The sequence below is a fragment of the Castor canadensis genome, chromosome X (assembly GCF_047511655.1).
Source record: "Castor canadensis chromosome X, mCasCan1.hap1v2, whole genome shotgun sequence".
Classification (NCBI taxonomy): Eukaryota; Metazoa; Chordata; class Mammalia; order Rodentia; family Castoridae; genus Castor; species Castor canadensis.
The window spans coordinates 4,486,781-4,502,444 of NC_133405.1; the positions used below are offsets into that span (position 1 = coordinate 4,486,781).

At 48.3% G+C, this 15,664-nt stretch overlaps 1 protein-coding gene across 6 annotated transcripts in view; it reads left to right on the forward strand.

The window, feature by feature from the left end:
• The window catches only part of Cd99l2 (CD99 molecule like 2), a 94,934-nt gene that overhangs the window by 75,006 nt on the left and 4,264 nt on the right, over positions 1-15,664 (forward strand). For all 6 annotated transcript variants that reach the window (XM_074062429.1, XM_074062426.1, XM_074062428.1 and 3 more), the window contains 2 exons: positions 11,860-11,898; positions 12,697-12,816. In XM_074062429.1, the coding sequence (XP_073918530.1) occupies positions 11,860-11,898; positions 12,697-12,816 (159 nt within the window). The remainder of the gene's footprint in view (positions 1-11,859; positions 11,899-12,696; positions 12,817-15,664) is intronic.

Below are 15,664 nucleotides of genomic sequence, written 5' to 3' on the forward strand. Positions count from 1 at the left end.
CCGCTGAAAAATCATGACCTCTACAAAGCCACATAGTTTAAGTTCCCCCCAAACTACTAACAATTTAAACCTTTCATTTTATTATACATCAAATCTGATCCTACGTATGGTGGGAGTGTCGGCCAGACTTGTCGATGTGGCTATAACTTGGTATGGCTGTAACTCATGGTTGTAACTTGCTGTGGTCCCGTGTTCAAATGGTAAGCTGTGGTGTGTGTAACTCTTTGGTTATTACCCGTTGTGATGGCAGGTTGTCGTAACAGGGTCTGGGGGTTACAAGCTGTAAGTGTATCTAGCTGTAACCCTGAAATATTTCCTGTAGTTCAGGCTATGGTAGAAGCATTTGCTTCGTTCCCTCAAGAACTGTGCTTTTCATATGGGAACACTACTCTCTTCTGATTAAAGCATACCAGTCACATTTGTCCTTCGAAACACCTTTGCAGATGGTTTCATCTCTAGGTAAAAGCCTCTAAATGAAACTCACAGGTGTCAGGAGAGTAAGGAACATTTAAAGGGCAAACCCAGCAAATTAGCCAATTACTCCTGGGTGACAAATGGTATTTTCAGATGGGAAGATGAGGACAGTAGTCGCCAGTGTGCGCACGCGCACGGATGAAGTCCGAATGACGTGCGGGGGCTTTCTTTACTAAAAGTACTTGTTTTAGCAAGAAAGAAGTATTAGGAAATTCTTTAGTTAGGCTCATATTGGAACTTCTCTTGTAAAGAATAATCAATTGTTAGCTTCAGTTATAGCCTCTGCCATTATGGCTGTTGGTAAAAGCAGATCAAGAGGCCCCTGCAGAAGGACAAGTGTGAACATGAAACATGGTTGTGACAAGCACGCCATGGGTCCTGAGACCCCCCCCACCTTTTACACAGAAACAGCTCATGCTGTGAGTAAACATGTTTAAATAAATTACAAACTTCAGCATAAAAAAGAACCCAATTAATGCATTTTCCAGCCTTAAGTCTTAGGGGCATAGATTGAGCTGTACTTCTGGAGTATATTTCTGAAGAATGTGTCATCTGTTATGTATTTTGCCTCAAGAAACTCTTTTACTGGCCCTGTAGGAGTCCTATATTTTATCTGGGTGAAAAAGACAGTGGTTTGTCAATAGGTCCTTTTGCCTTTCCCTAAAAGGGTGACCATAAGCCCTCCTCCTCCACCCTCACTGCCTTCCTGCCCAGCCTGGCCTAGGATGCTCCCTATTTCTGCCAAAGCCTCCTGCTTTCCCTAGCACTTTGATGGACCAAAAAACCTGAAACCATTAACTTTCACCTCCTCATTATCCCCGTCTTTACCTCCTAGTGCATGTCAGCCTCTGTTCTCACTGTGGTTCCCACTTACTGCCTGATGTCACAGCCCTCTGCCCTGTGTGACCTCTGCAGCACTGGACTTTGATGGTTAACTTCTCCTTAACATTTTTTTCTCCTGTGCCCTTCGCATCTCCCTCACTAGGCTTATTCACCAGTCTCGTTCACTTCCTGGTAGGCATCCAATTCAGTGTGCCTTCATCCTACTGGGAAGACAATGCCAGTTTTCTAGCATGTGTCCTTATCTACTTGGGCTGTAGTAACATAGTATCATAGTCTGGGTGGTTTATACAATAGGCGTATGCTGCCTGGTTCCGGGGGCTGTAAGTCCAAGGTCAAGGTGCCAGCAGATTGGGTTCTTGGTGAGGACTCTCTTTCTGGCATGTACATGGCTGTATTCCCACTGCAGCCTCACGTGGTGGAGAGCAGAGAGGGAGAAAGAGAGGAGGCAAGCTCTCTCATGGTTCCTTCCCATAAAGGCCCTAATCCATCCTGAAGGTTCTAGCCTCATGACCAAATCACCTCCCAAAGACCCCTCCTCCTAGGAGCACCACACTGGAACTTAGGGTTTGAAAATACAAATTTAGGGGCGGGGATACAAGCATGTATGTGTAAACACATAGATCTGTACTTTTGTATTTACCATTAGTAGTTACAATTAACCTAAACATAACTTTCTACTTATGTCTCCAACTGTAATCCAGTACTAAAAAGTTTTTTGGTCTTTCTTGCTCGCTTACCTGTAACTTCCCTCTCTGAGAGTGAAAAACTGGGCTTCTGTAATCTGCCATTCATTTCCTTTATTGCTCACGTCAGGCATATTTATATAGAAGGAGCAGAATTGTTAACCAACACCCCCTTTGGGACATAGCTGTACAAACTGCAGTCCAGTGTTTGGTTTTTTGTGTCTTAGTCTTACAGTTGTCACTTAAAATACTGCGTTCCAGCTACCTAGACCATCTGCTCCCATCCCACCCGATTCTGTACAGTGAAGGTGTGGATAACGGAGTCCTGTTCGTGCGTCATGGTCTTCATTCCATCTGGATTCCTCTACCCACCTCGTTGATATTTATTTTGTTCTTGTTGTTCTAGACTTTCAGTGCACTCTTTGTGACATACAATTGTATGGGTTTTGACAAATGCGTAAAGTTTTGTGTCTACTAACAAGGTATGAGCCAGAACTGTTCCATTACCATGGAAGTTCTTCTTTTCATCCAATATGCATGTAAAGTTCTTAAAAGTGTTCTCATCGCTCCGTAGCTTGTTCCATTTCAGCACTGAGCAATGCCCCGTTGTGTGGGTGCATTGCTGTTTCTCTATTTACCTGTCAAAGGGCACCTTGCTTGCTTCTAGTTTGGGGTGAATGTGAATAAAGCTGCTACAAAACATTACATACGAATTTTTGTTCTGATGCAAGCTGTTTGAATTGTCTTGTCTCCTTCATTGAAAATCAGCTGACATAAATGGAAGAGCTTTTATCTGCACTCTCAGTTCTTCTCTCTTATACTCTATGCTTCTCCTTCATCTGATACTAGATTGTCTCTGCTGGGTATGTGTTTATCTTCAGGGCCACCAGGGCGATTAAGCTCTGTGTGGTGCCTCAGTTCCCCACCTGCTATTAATTCTCTAGCCAGGTGACTGATTGGTGGCCTGCTCAGGCTAAAGGAACCATGGCCCTACCCTGTTTTTTTGCTACCAAGGTTGCCACATTAACTGACAGACGAAGCTCCAAGTCAAGTGGGCCTTTGGGCAGCTGCAGCACAGTTGCTGGGTTTTGTGGCCTGGGGTAAACTATCTGCTAAAAGTCCCAGGAGAAGGTGCCACGAGAAGGGTCCGTGGGCAGAAATGCCAGACCCAAGCTATTCTCACTGGAACTGAATCAGCATTTGGAAATGGCTGTCTTTGACTTTGTGTCCAGGTCTATAGTCACTTTTGGGGGAGAGGAATTGTTTATCTCACTCCCTCACACCAGAAGTCCTCTCCCTTTATACCTTTTAAATCTGGAATATTCTTTCTCTTTCTCTCTCCTCAAACCTAGGCATTCATCTTCCTATGGACTACTCTTTAGCTGGTTAACTGGTCTCCTCATTCCAGTGTGTCCTCCATGCAGCTGCCAGGGAACCTTCTGATCATAGCACTCCTGTTTAAAATGACTGTTTAATAACGAACAGACAAATGTCCCAAATAAAACATGAGCATTAGGTGTGAATGGCTAGTCCACAGAGAAAGTCACATGGTGTTCAGGGTCAGTAATTTTCAAGGAAACACACGCTAAACCTGCAGGGAGATGCAGCCTCCCACGCGGAAGAGCTAAAGTTACAAAGACCGGCAGTACCAGCTGTCCTCGGGGGTGTGAAGCGGTGGAACTCACACATTGTTGGAAAGCAGTGAACTTTCTTGTCAAACTGATCCTAGACCTACCTAGTGGGCCAGAAACTTCAGCCCTATTCAGTAGACCCGAGAGCTTTGTAGCAAAAAAAAGAAAAAGGAAGAAAGAAAAGAGGAAGGGAGGAAGGGAAGAAGGAAGGAAGGAAGGAAGGAAGGAAGGAAGGAAGGAAGGAGGGAGGGAGGGAGGGAGGGAGGGAGGGAGGGAGGGAGGGAAGGAAGGAAGGAAGGAAGGGAGGGAAGGGAAGGGAAGGATAAAGAGAGGGAGGGAGGGAGGAAACAAGAAAGGGAACCTGATGATCCCTAGAGCCACCTGAACTGTGGGACCATGACCATGGAATGACATGAAACCATCAGGCCCTCGCTGCAGCTGGCAGGGGAAGGGTGCAGTTTCACAGCCTGGAAACTGATCTGTAAACCCAGCTCTCCTCCGGGTGAGCTCCAGGGCAATTGTGGAAAAAGGGGAAAGAAGTAATGAAGCTTGTGTGTGGCCTTGGGCTATGTCCTCTATCCGCTGGCACCCTGTCCTTGAGGGTGCTGTTGTACTTGTGTAGCCGCTTCAGAAAAAGGGTGCCTTCCCTGGACCTTCCTCTGGTCTTGGCATCTGTTCTCAGTTGTTAAAAACGTGGAGGGGTAGAATGGTGATAAATTGACACAGGGAACCAAATGGGTACGGGCACTGCTGGGCCGAGAGGAGGGCATGAGAGAAGTCATGAGCTGCTTTCCCTTCTCCATGGCAACAGCCTCCCTTCTTTGGGGCAGTCCTCTTGCTGTGCTCCTTCAGGCTTGGTCTGAGGCAGTATTTATTTCACCACTCTGGCCAATTGCTGGACCCTCTCAGTACTCTCAGGGCCTTCCCTGCCTTCTGGTCTGCCCTAAGGTAGATGTTTGATGTCTAGCTCTTTCAAGAGGCAGTGCTGGGAGCCAAGGGTAGTTGGGAAGGACCTCTCCAGGGTAGCCTTTCTTCTATTTCAAGTGCAAACCCTCCCTGTATTGCAGGCACAAACTAGAGGGAAGATGCTGGAACTTTCCCTTTAAGGTCTAACATGGAACTTGCATTATGACATCCAGACATCCAGTGCTTTTCTTTAGGTCACCACTGGCTTAGCAGTCTACTGATCGCCTGTAACATCCATGGCTCATGGGTGGAAGCACTGCCTCATTTTTCTCAATCAGAAAAATTTGAAAATGTTAGAGGCAAGTCGAGCACATTTTTGTTCCCAGATAAATGGGGGTTTGTGATTTATTTTTTAATTTTTAATGTTTTGGAAGTACTGGGGTTTGAACTCAGGACCTCATGCTTACTAGGTAGGTGCTCTGCCACTTGAGCCACTCCACTAGTCCTTTCTTTGGTTTTTTAATTATCATATTATTGTTGTGCTGGGGGGACACTGTGACATTTACCAAAGTTCTTACAATATATCACAGTTGAATTCACCCCTCATCTTTCTCCTTTATGCGCCCCATTCCTGGAATAGTTTCAACAGGTATCATTTTTCCATTTACATACATGGAACTTAATGTACTTAATATTTCCGCCATATTCACCGTCCTACACCCTTTCCTTATATCCTCCCCCCTCCCACTGGTCCCAACTCCCAGAAAAGACCTGTTTTACCTTCCTGTCCTCTAGTTTTGAGAAAAAAACACCTTTTCATTTGTTTAAGATAGCTATGCAGAGAGTTTCATTATGACATTTCCATGTATATATGTATTATAACCTGAATTGCTTCATCCCTCCATTTTTCTTCTTTCTACCTTAGTCCCCCTCTTATGGTGACTTCCACAGGTTTAAATATCGAGGCCCTTACTTGTAACGAGATCCGACATTCGTTGGGGCATGCCTGGGTACCCACCTGGGCTGTCTGGAGATGACCCCACGTGTGGATGGGCGGGGTGCCCCTCTGCCTCGCTGGGATGAAGGAAGAAATAGTACTGGCTGGGCCCGTTGGTCAGGTGTGCCTTTCAGTGCTGGTTCTGCAAATGCAGCTGGCCGTTCCTCAGGAGGTGCCTGCAGGAGCCTTCATCCTTGATTTCATCCCTGGCCTTTCAGTGGTGCCTCCTGTGTTCCACACACTTACCCAACAGGAGCTTAGACCCAGCTGGCTGCTTCCTGAGCTTGAATTTTCACTTTTTGGGTTATTTCACAATGCCACAGATGGGAAACCTTGCCTCTGTGCTAATTCTCTGCTTGGAACCACCAGTCTTCTGGCATCTTCCAGGCCAGGTTCCCTATTGAGTCTTGGACTTTTCAAATTGTGGTAAAATATGCCACATAAAATTTGCCATTTGAAGTGTACAACCATCACCACCATCTGTCTCTGGACATTTTTCATCGTCCTGCACGAAAACTCTGTGCCCGTTAGGCACACACTGCTTGTTCCCCTCTTCATCCTGCCTTTCCTCATTTCTATTCTGCTTCGTATGTCTATGCGTTGGACAGCTCTGGAAAGTGCATACAAGTGGACTCAGACAGCATTTGTCCTTTTGTGTCTGGCTTAGTTCACTCATCCTGATGTCCTCAAGGCTCATTCATGTTGTACACCACGTGCGTGGTTTCCTTTGCCTGCCTGGGTAATAGTCCCTTACATGGACAGACACATTTTTTAATCCATTCTCCCTACTGAGTCCTTTGAAGAAAACATTTCCATTTTTGCTGTATTTGTTGTCACTATCTTGAAATATCTGGACCCTCTCATGGTCCCTTGCTGTTATGAACTCAATGTTAGGTGTCTCCCTTATTCATAGGCTGAAACCCTAACCCCAATATGATGTATTTGAACGGAACCCATTGGCCAGTGGCTAGGGTTAGATGAGGCCCTCGTTAGAACAGACACAGAGGCTACTTCCATATTCTCTTCAGCTTTCCTAACATGTAAAGGAAGATGCTTCAAGGGTGAAGAACAGGCCCCCGAGAGTTCTGGGTTCTGCAGTATGAAGAGACTTCAAATCCTCCTTCCCGGCCCCCACAGCACACGGGGAATGTGGCATAAACACAAGGGTTTGCTCTAAGATCCAAGACAGTGGGGGTCTTCAGATTCATAGCAGACTGGGCAGGGTACCGTCCTGCAACATAGAGGGTTAATGTTCTCAACTCTGAGGTGAGGAAAGGCAAGGTCTGGGCCTTGGAGCCCTTCTGGAATGGCGAGGAATGCTTTCCCACTGGTTGCATTTTTGTGCACTATTTTCATTTCTGTCCGACTGCATTGGTGAGTCATTGCAAGCAACTTTTCCCCTCTTTTTGTTGTTTTCAGACAGGTCATGCCATGTAGCCCAGTCTAACCTTGAACTCTCGCTTCCCCTCCTGCCTCAGTGTCCTGAGTGTTGTGATAACAGGTGTGTGCCCAGCTTTATTTATTTTTTTATTTTCATTTTGCTCTGCTATTGTCACTTGTTTAGATGATGAAATACTTACTTTTCTATTTATTTTTTCACTGTTATTAGCGTATATTCGTCGTACAGGGGAGAGTTGTTGTGACAATTCCAAATAGGCTTATATTGTACATTGGTTATCATCGCCATCATCTCCCCTCAACCCCCTCCCCGCCCCACTTACAGCAATTGCGAGAGGTTTCTTTGTTCAATTCTGTGTAAGTGTATGAAGCCCATCAACCATTTACCCTCCCCCCTCCTACAGGTACCGCCCCACACTGTACCTATCTTACAGTCCTGTCTTTCCTTATTAATTTCTAAGTCAGTGTTCAAAGGGGTTTCTCGATGTGTCCCTGCTTTTTGTATACTTTACTTTGGTCTGTTCAGCCCCTTCCATTGCCCTCCCTTACCTCTTCCCTCCCACCCCCCACATTATTGAACAGCTTTCAGAACACAATGCTGTGTCCTCTACCTGCACGGATGTTATGTATTGATAATGAAAACACATTTTTAAAGCAGCTGAAAGCCCTGGCTGTGTCTCGTTGGAAGTCTAGAACACTCACAAATGTCCTTAAACACTTGCACCCCTCCAAGCAGCTCTAGATATAATTGTCCTACAGTCACATGACCTTCTGTCTCCTTGGCAACCAGATGCATCAGGCCCTCACTGTAAGCCAGGAGTGGGGCTGCAGTCAGAGAAGGTCTGCCTTCCCCAGGTATGTGGCTTTGTGGGACTTCAAATTGCAGTACGTGTGCATCACTGTCCTTGTATTTGAGATGCGGAGGGTATGACACCTCTGTTGACAATGGGGCTTATTCACAATGTCTTAGTCTGTTTTCTGTTGTTATAGCAGAATCCTTGAGACTGGGTAATTAATAAAGGAAAGAAGTTTATTTACCTTGAAGTTTTGGAGGTGGAAAGTCAAGACCAGTGGCTGCATTATAACTTGGCAGAAAAGCCAGAGGACAAGTGGACACAGGGTGATGACAAAACTGAGGGTGGTCTTACTTATACCAGTCTGCTCTTGTGGCAACTAAAAAGGGATTAATCATTCCTTTTGACCTAGTCTTTCTCTCACTCTTTCTTTCTCCCGGTGGGACCGAGGTTTGAACCTACGGCTTCCTGCTTGCCTAACTACCACTTGAGCCATGACCCAAGCCCTCCTAATCACTTCTTAAAGGCCCCGCCTCCCAACACTGCCACAATGGCAATCAAGTTCCAACACAGGTTTCCAAGGGCACAAAACCCACCCAAACCGTTGTGTGTGGTCTCCTCATTGTGACAATGCCTCCTGTTCTACAGGGTCCCTATGGGTGTGGGAGTTGGAGTGGGTGTTCAGAAACTTGGTGACCGAGAGCAGTGGCTTGCATGTTGATGAGGAATCACATCCTGGACTGCTGACATTACTGGAACGACTCATGCCATTCAGCAGCGCATTGCTGCCCCATGGCCCCAGCAGCCTGTGAAAAATGACAGCCGATCTGACCATCAAAGGCCAGAACTCCCCGACCTGGCGTGGGAGGAGTTGCTAAACATACTGTGCAGAAGTTAATGACACGTAACCCAGTTTTCCAGGGCTGGGCACCTCCATGTCCACAGACCCCAATAAAAGTTTGAGGTCTTGGGACCCCGAGCGCAGCACTCCCTCTTGAGCCTGCCCACCTCCCATCTGGAGGGTGCCCTTTGACTCCACCTTTGCGTTGCTTTGCATTGAGAAACTAACTCTAGCTTAAGTCTCTTGTCTGCCCCTCAATTCTTTCTGTGATCAGATCAAGAACTTTCTGGCTGCCAGACATGGTAGACCAAATCCAGCAACACTGTCACTACTGGACCTGCTGTGACAGTCCCTGCAACTGTGGCAGTCACTGTAGTTACAGTAGGGGTCCCTAGAACTATGGCAGTTCACAAGGCTGGCTGTGCTTATAGGTAGCTATACTGAAAACAAATTTCAGTGTGAGAGACACTGTACAGGGACATTTCTGGTATAATAGGGGGCCACCATTGTCTATTTGGTTTATAATTGCGAACTCAGAAGGCTTGTGGGGATACAAAAAATATTGTTCTAGAAAATGAAGATTCTGCCAGTGACATGTGAACTGGAATCTTTGAACCATCCCGCCTCTCACTGTGGGAAGAGAAGTGATTAGGTTTGTACAGGGTGTGCATACTTAAGACTTCAAAAATGCTACGAAAGACACTTCTTTGTCTCACCCTCTAGGGAGAACCACTGGAGTGCTTTCTCTTTACATTCGTAACCGTGTGTGTCTGTTGTCTATAAAAATGGAATCAGGCTATCTTTTTCAAAGGAGTTTTTATCAGATAATGCTCTGGAGATCTTTCTCTGTCATTAAACTGTTCTAAAAGATTATGCCACAGATGACCTAATGTCAGGTTATACTGTGATTTACATAGTCAGCCTCCATTGCACTTTCTTGATATGTCCTTTGAAGCACAAAAGTTTTGAATGGTGGCAACATTCAATTTATCTGTTTTTTGCTTGTGATTTTAGTTCTGAGCTTTTACTTTTGATATTGTCTTATCCATTTTCGGCCTTAGGAACAAGTTTAGAAACTCATTCCTTACCGCTAAGATAATATAAAATTTCTTGTAGTGCTTTTATGGTCTCATCCTCTTATTTTTATCAGGATTCATTTTCATAGACAGTATTGAGTTGGGTAACTTTACTTTATGCTTTGTGGTTCGCCACTGTCTCAGTCTCATCCTTTGCACAATACTTTGTAGGGTAGCTGGGTTCAGCCTGTGACCAGAGAAAGTGAGCAGAGCCAGTACCCCAACAGGGATCAAACCACGACTTTGGCTTGGCTAACTCCAGCAACAGGCCCAGGTGGCTGACTTTAGTTCATACCACTAGATGGGACAGAAGGATTTAGAGTGACTGGCTTTCTATCTCCCAGTAGTTCTCTAGACTCATAGGATGGATTGCCCATGGGATGGGATCACTGTTTTGGAGGGCAAGAACCCCATCTTTTGTCACTTAGAACAACTGCAGGTGGTCAGATGGTCTGGAGCTACCAGACGTGTGAAGTACTGAGCTTCAGAATCGTTTTGACAGCCTGGGAAAATGCCAAGCCTTTTCCTCGGATGCCCCTGGAGGGAATTAGGCAAGGGGCATTCTGTTTACATTTCAGTGACCCCGCAGCTCCTGTCTCAGCAGCCCTACAGATTGTGCCTTCAGTAGCCAAGTGTAACAAGGGGAGAAAGACAGAACCACACCTGCACTCTGCCTTGAGGTGAAAGAAACAAAAGATTGAATCACTTAGAGTAGTACAGAACCCAGCAACCTAATAACTTCAACATGTCAACAGAAGATGCCTATGTGGATTTTCACCCTCACACTTGACCACAGCCACCTCCTGCACAGCCAAGGGGACCATTGACAGGCCAGTGCCATCAGACTCCAAGCACTCACTACTGACGCATTAATGCGCACTGTGACTCCATCTTCCTTCCTGCTTGGCTTTCTCCAGCAACAGTGATAGTGCTTGTGGAAAATGCTTTTGCTCAACCTGACGTGGCAGTGCACGCCTGTAATCCCGGCACTTAGGAGGCTGAGGCTGGATGATCATGAGCCAGCCTAGACCACCCAGTGAAACCCTGGTTCAAAAAAAACTACCCCAAAAAACCAACAACAAGAAATGCTGGTGATCCTTGTTTTGTAAATAGCCAATCAGGAATGCTTATTAAAAAATATTGGGCTAGTGGAGTGGCTCAAGTTGTAGAACACCTGCCTAGTAAGCATGAAGCCCTGAGTTCAAATCCCAGAACTGCAAAAAAAAATGCTTTTAGCTTGAGGATTCAGGTGAGAACATAACAAACCTCATTTTCTCCCCCAGACTTTTTTCAAAAGCAGACTTTATTTTTTAGAGCAGCTTCAGTGGAAAGTACAGAGAATTCCTGGGTTCCACCTTCTCCCCCACCTCCGCCAGGAACAGCCCACCCCCAGGGTGGTGCATTTTTCCACTCCATGAAGCGACATTCCCCCTCCCCTGGACTCTTTGATTGCTGAAGGAAATGTCACAGCTCATGGCCTGCAACACACTCAGGGACGTTCTCTTAAGAACCCTGGGTCCTGGGAACACTGCCTCCATCCATTAGGTCCTGAGCAGAGGGCGGCATGAAGTTTGGACTCTGGGCTGAGTAGCATCCCAAACCAAATGGTAGCAGTGGTTTGCCAGGGAGTTGTCTGTGTGTGTTGCTGAAGTGTGTGTGTGTGTGAGTCTCGTCACACACTGCTTCGTGTGACATCATCGTAGTAAGGTGACTGGTTCTGTACCACACTCCTTCCTGTTACCCACTGAGAAGCACATCTAGCCATCCCTCGTCCGTGTGGTGTCTCTGTGATATTTCAGTCACTCGAATGTGAAAACAGTGCATGTGGGACTGTGACCTTGAATTTATTTATGTTCCAAGGACAGCTCCAGCTATAGTTGGGCCTGACATGGGTCAGGCCGGAGACTGACCTGAACTCATCTCTGCCACCTGCATACCAGCCCCTCCCTGCCAGCCTTCGCGTTGTCCTCGTAAGGTGGAGATGCCAAGTGTAGCTGCCCCATGGGACAGCAGAGATAAACTCAGAGGCTGAGCCTGCAGAGTGAGGCATGGGGCTTTCAGTGGCTGTCACCTGGGCTTTGCAGGTGACAGGTCTAAGAAAGCAGGCCTGGCTACAGTCTAGTAGAAGCCCACTGTCATGCCTTGCTGTGGCCCTACCCAGACGCCGCTGGTCACAGGGTCACAGCAGACACTAAGTGCTTTTTTCCTTTCTCCAGGTGACGGTGGATACGGCAGCAGTGACGACCCTGGATCCGGTGAGTGTCTGTGCCCCAAGGTTTCTGTTGGAAACCACAAGGAGAAATAGTGCTGGCCTTCTCTGGTCTGAGTTGCTCCGCCCCACCTGCTCCTGAATAGAAAGCTTCTGTTAGTCAGTTTTCCGTAGGTGACTTAAAAGGAGAAAAGATTTGTGTTCACTCACAGTCTCAGGTTTGAGCACACAATTGCATGGCCCTGTGCTTTAGGTTTGTGGTGAGACAGAAAAACATGGCACAATCCTATGGTGCAAGAGAGGCTGCTCGCCTTGTGGCAGCCAGGAAACGACAGCTTTTGTAACAAAGTCCCTCCCCTGAAATCCATTAAGCTGTGATTCCATCAATAGATTAATCTCTTGAGATCAGGGGCTTCATCACCTCCCACAGCCCCATCTCTGAACACTGTGGCACCAGGACCACGCCTTCTACACATGAGCTTTTGGGGACACTTCAGATCCAAACCATGATGGTTTCCAATAGAGAACTGTGAGGCCAGTGGCAGAGGGGAGCAGTTCTTTAAGGGAACCATGAAGATCTAGATGCTGGGGTAGGTGGCCAAGGCCTGGCTGGGTCTCATTAAGAGGGATGAGTTCCATGTCTGCCTTTCATGCTTCTCAGGAGACCAGAAGCACTTGGCAAACCCAAGGGGCACCGTGTCTGCCATCCCTCAGATATAGATGGCATAACCCACCCACAGGAACGTGGAGATTATGGGCATCTGAACCAGCTTAGCTTAGGGCTAGTAGTGAAACACTTCACCTTTGAGCCCAGCTCTCCTCCATTCTCCCTGTTCCGTGCCAGGCATGTCGGCGGAGACTGGCACCATTGCTGGTGTGGCCAGTGCCCTGGCTATGGCCCTGATTGGTGCTGTGTCCAGCTACATCTCCTACCAGCAGAAGAAGTTCTGCTTCAGCATTCAACGTAAGTGTACCTGAGCAGGGGAAAGAGCACAGGCACTCACATGCCTTCCATAGCCTGCCTGAGAGCAGCTCCCAAGCAGGCTTCCTGCGCCCAGCTATGGGATGCATTTGTGGAAATCCAAGGGGACAAATGTAGACCAAACTGAAGTGGCTGTCAGCCTGGAAGAGCAGATGGGGCCAGACCAGGTACCCTCAACTTTCCAGGGTCACCAGCTCCCAAGGGGACAAATCTCAGTGGCCATTGTGATGTTTCCTTCCCGTAGAATGGGAGGGACCCTGGAGTATCCCTATAGCCTCAGCTCCCACCCAAGAGGATGCTGGGCATTGGAAGCCCTGGGTCAGCAGCTCCCCCTGCTGCTAACTAGAAGGCCATGGTCTCTGGGGGGTCTCATTGACATAGCAGTGAGTGCCATCAGGCAAGCCAGGGCTCTGAGTGTTCTGGCAGTGTCCCCTTTCCGGTCCTGACCTCCTGAGAGGTCATTGCCCTTATGAGCCAGACGGTCCAAAATGAATGGAGGAATGCAAGAGAACAAGACTGTGTCTTTTGTCCCTGGCATTTACCTGCTGGACAGGTTGGCTTTGTTTTAGGCTGTAGTCATAAAAGGGATTTATGGTGAATTAAATAGTTCCAGAGGGGCTCCTGTTTGGAAGTCCACTGGTTCCCCATGTCAGGGAGTCCACGGGGACGCTGCTGAGGGCGGACAAGAGGACCACGTTTGTGGGTTTTACTAACACAGCATTGCGTGTCACTGTTGGCTGAGTGGCTGTCAAGTTTCTGTTCAAGTGACAGTACGTGGCTTAGCTGGAGTCGTTCCCTTTCCTGTCCTTCCTCAGTCCCTTTGATGTGATGTTAAGCTTTGGACCCACCCCCACGAGCCTTCCCTGCCCTTGCTCTCAGCCTTTGCCATTAATTCTAGCTTGGAGTTGAGCTTCCCAGGAAACTCACCTAGGTCCTGGGGGGCTTTGAGTGTGGGTTTTGCCGAAGTCCCCAACTGTCCATCTGTCTGTCATATTTGCTCGTTTTGCTCTTGTAGAACATTCTTGACCAGGACTACCACGTACAGGGACACAGCAGTTCTCCAGGGCACCGTTCATATCATTGTCACTGTGCTTGACACACCATTGATTCAGAGGCATGACTGTAGGGTGGTGGGAATGGGGAAGCATCAGATCTGGGGACTAGATTGCTCTTAGAAGTGTCCCCCCACACTCAAAAGCAAAAGAACTCAAAAGGGAGACCTCGCTGGGGGAGGGGCCGGGTTATACGTTCTATGGTGGATGGACAGCTTTCCGTCAGCCTCCCGGGCTGTCCCTGGAACGAGGAGCCCGGGATGAATGGACAGATAGTCATTGCCCCTGGTACCCAGCCTTGTTCTTGGAAATAAGAGGAAGCACCCTCATCCAGGGTGTTCCTGTCCTGGAGACCTGGTGGCTGTCCTACCAGGCCCTCCCCTCCAGTGGGCAGCTGGCAGTGAGATGGGGATTCCTGGACAAGGACTCATTATCATGGTTATAGGCCAAAGTTGGGAATTGCTGAGAGAACAATATGGCATCTGTATGACTGATGAAACTAATTGGTAAGCAAAATGCCATTTAGCAAGTAACTATTAGTTTTAAGAAGTCCCATGTGCAACTAAGTATGTCCTCACAAAGTCGAGAGAAGAGGGATGGCTGAGGCCTGCTGTTGTCACCCAGAGGTCTTACTCCACCAGGAGGTCATATTCGGAGGTTTTCTTTGGCGAGGAAGCACCACATCGGATACACCGTTGCCTGGGTTTCCCGTCATTTCCCCTCACATACGGTTGGGGAAGCAAGGAGAGGAGCGGCTGCTCTGGGCTTGGGCCTTAGCCATGAAAGGCTTGTGAGCACCTCACACCCAAAGCCCTCAACTGGGAGCCAGCGGGGTCCCCAGCAGGGTTTGCCAAACCAAACGTGCAAAGCCCCTTTTCCCTGATAAGGTGACACTCGGGTTCCGGGCGGGGACAAGGACACAAGATGCCAACAGGAAGACGAAGGGGCAAGCCACTTCCTGTCAGCTGAGGCCAGGGTGGCACAGACAGGATCCCAGGAGAGCCTGAGCTCAGCCGTCATGCTGCCCACCTGGTTTGTTTATCAAACAAACCAGGCCCCCACTTGCAGACTCCAGACGAGTTTACGCGGTGCTTTTACACCCGCTCCTGGAACCTGGAACTCCTGAGAGGCGGGTAGCAGGCCGCAGCTTCCGAGTTACAAGGGCCCCATGAGATAAGAGATAAGAGTCGTGTCCCTGCCTGAGAAACCCACTTCAGAGCGGCGCCTCCGGCTCCCATGGGGAGAGCGAGCCTTTCAGCTCGGGCTCATTCTCTCAGCACAGCCAACGTGTTGTGTCTACACTTGAGGGTAAATAGGTTGGGGCGTGGGAAATGAAGGGCCGTGGAGCAACTCTGGGTGGACGCTGACCTCCCCGAGCTACCAAGGGCCAGAACTGGGCGAAGTGGCACTGGCATCCGTCCTGTGCTCCCAGATCACGGACACCCAGGGCCGTGCCTGCGGGTGAAAAGCCAGCCCTGCACCTCAGCCTGGCACAGGCAGGGCGACGGATGGCCCAGAGGACTTAAGCTGAATGGACAGGGTGGCCTGGCCTGGGCCCTCTCTCGCCGAGACCTCAGCTTCCTTCGGGCTGTGGACAAGTCATGAAAAAAGACAGAGATGCTTTGAGGGCGCTCAAAGCAGTAGGAGCCCATGGTGGGGTGGGATAAGTTCGTTTCCACAGCTCCCAATTAACACCCTGATGGGGTGAGCTTGTGTCCGTGGGGGCACTGAGGAAAAGGGAGAACCAGCCTTGGCCTTTTCACACTCACTTCCTTCGT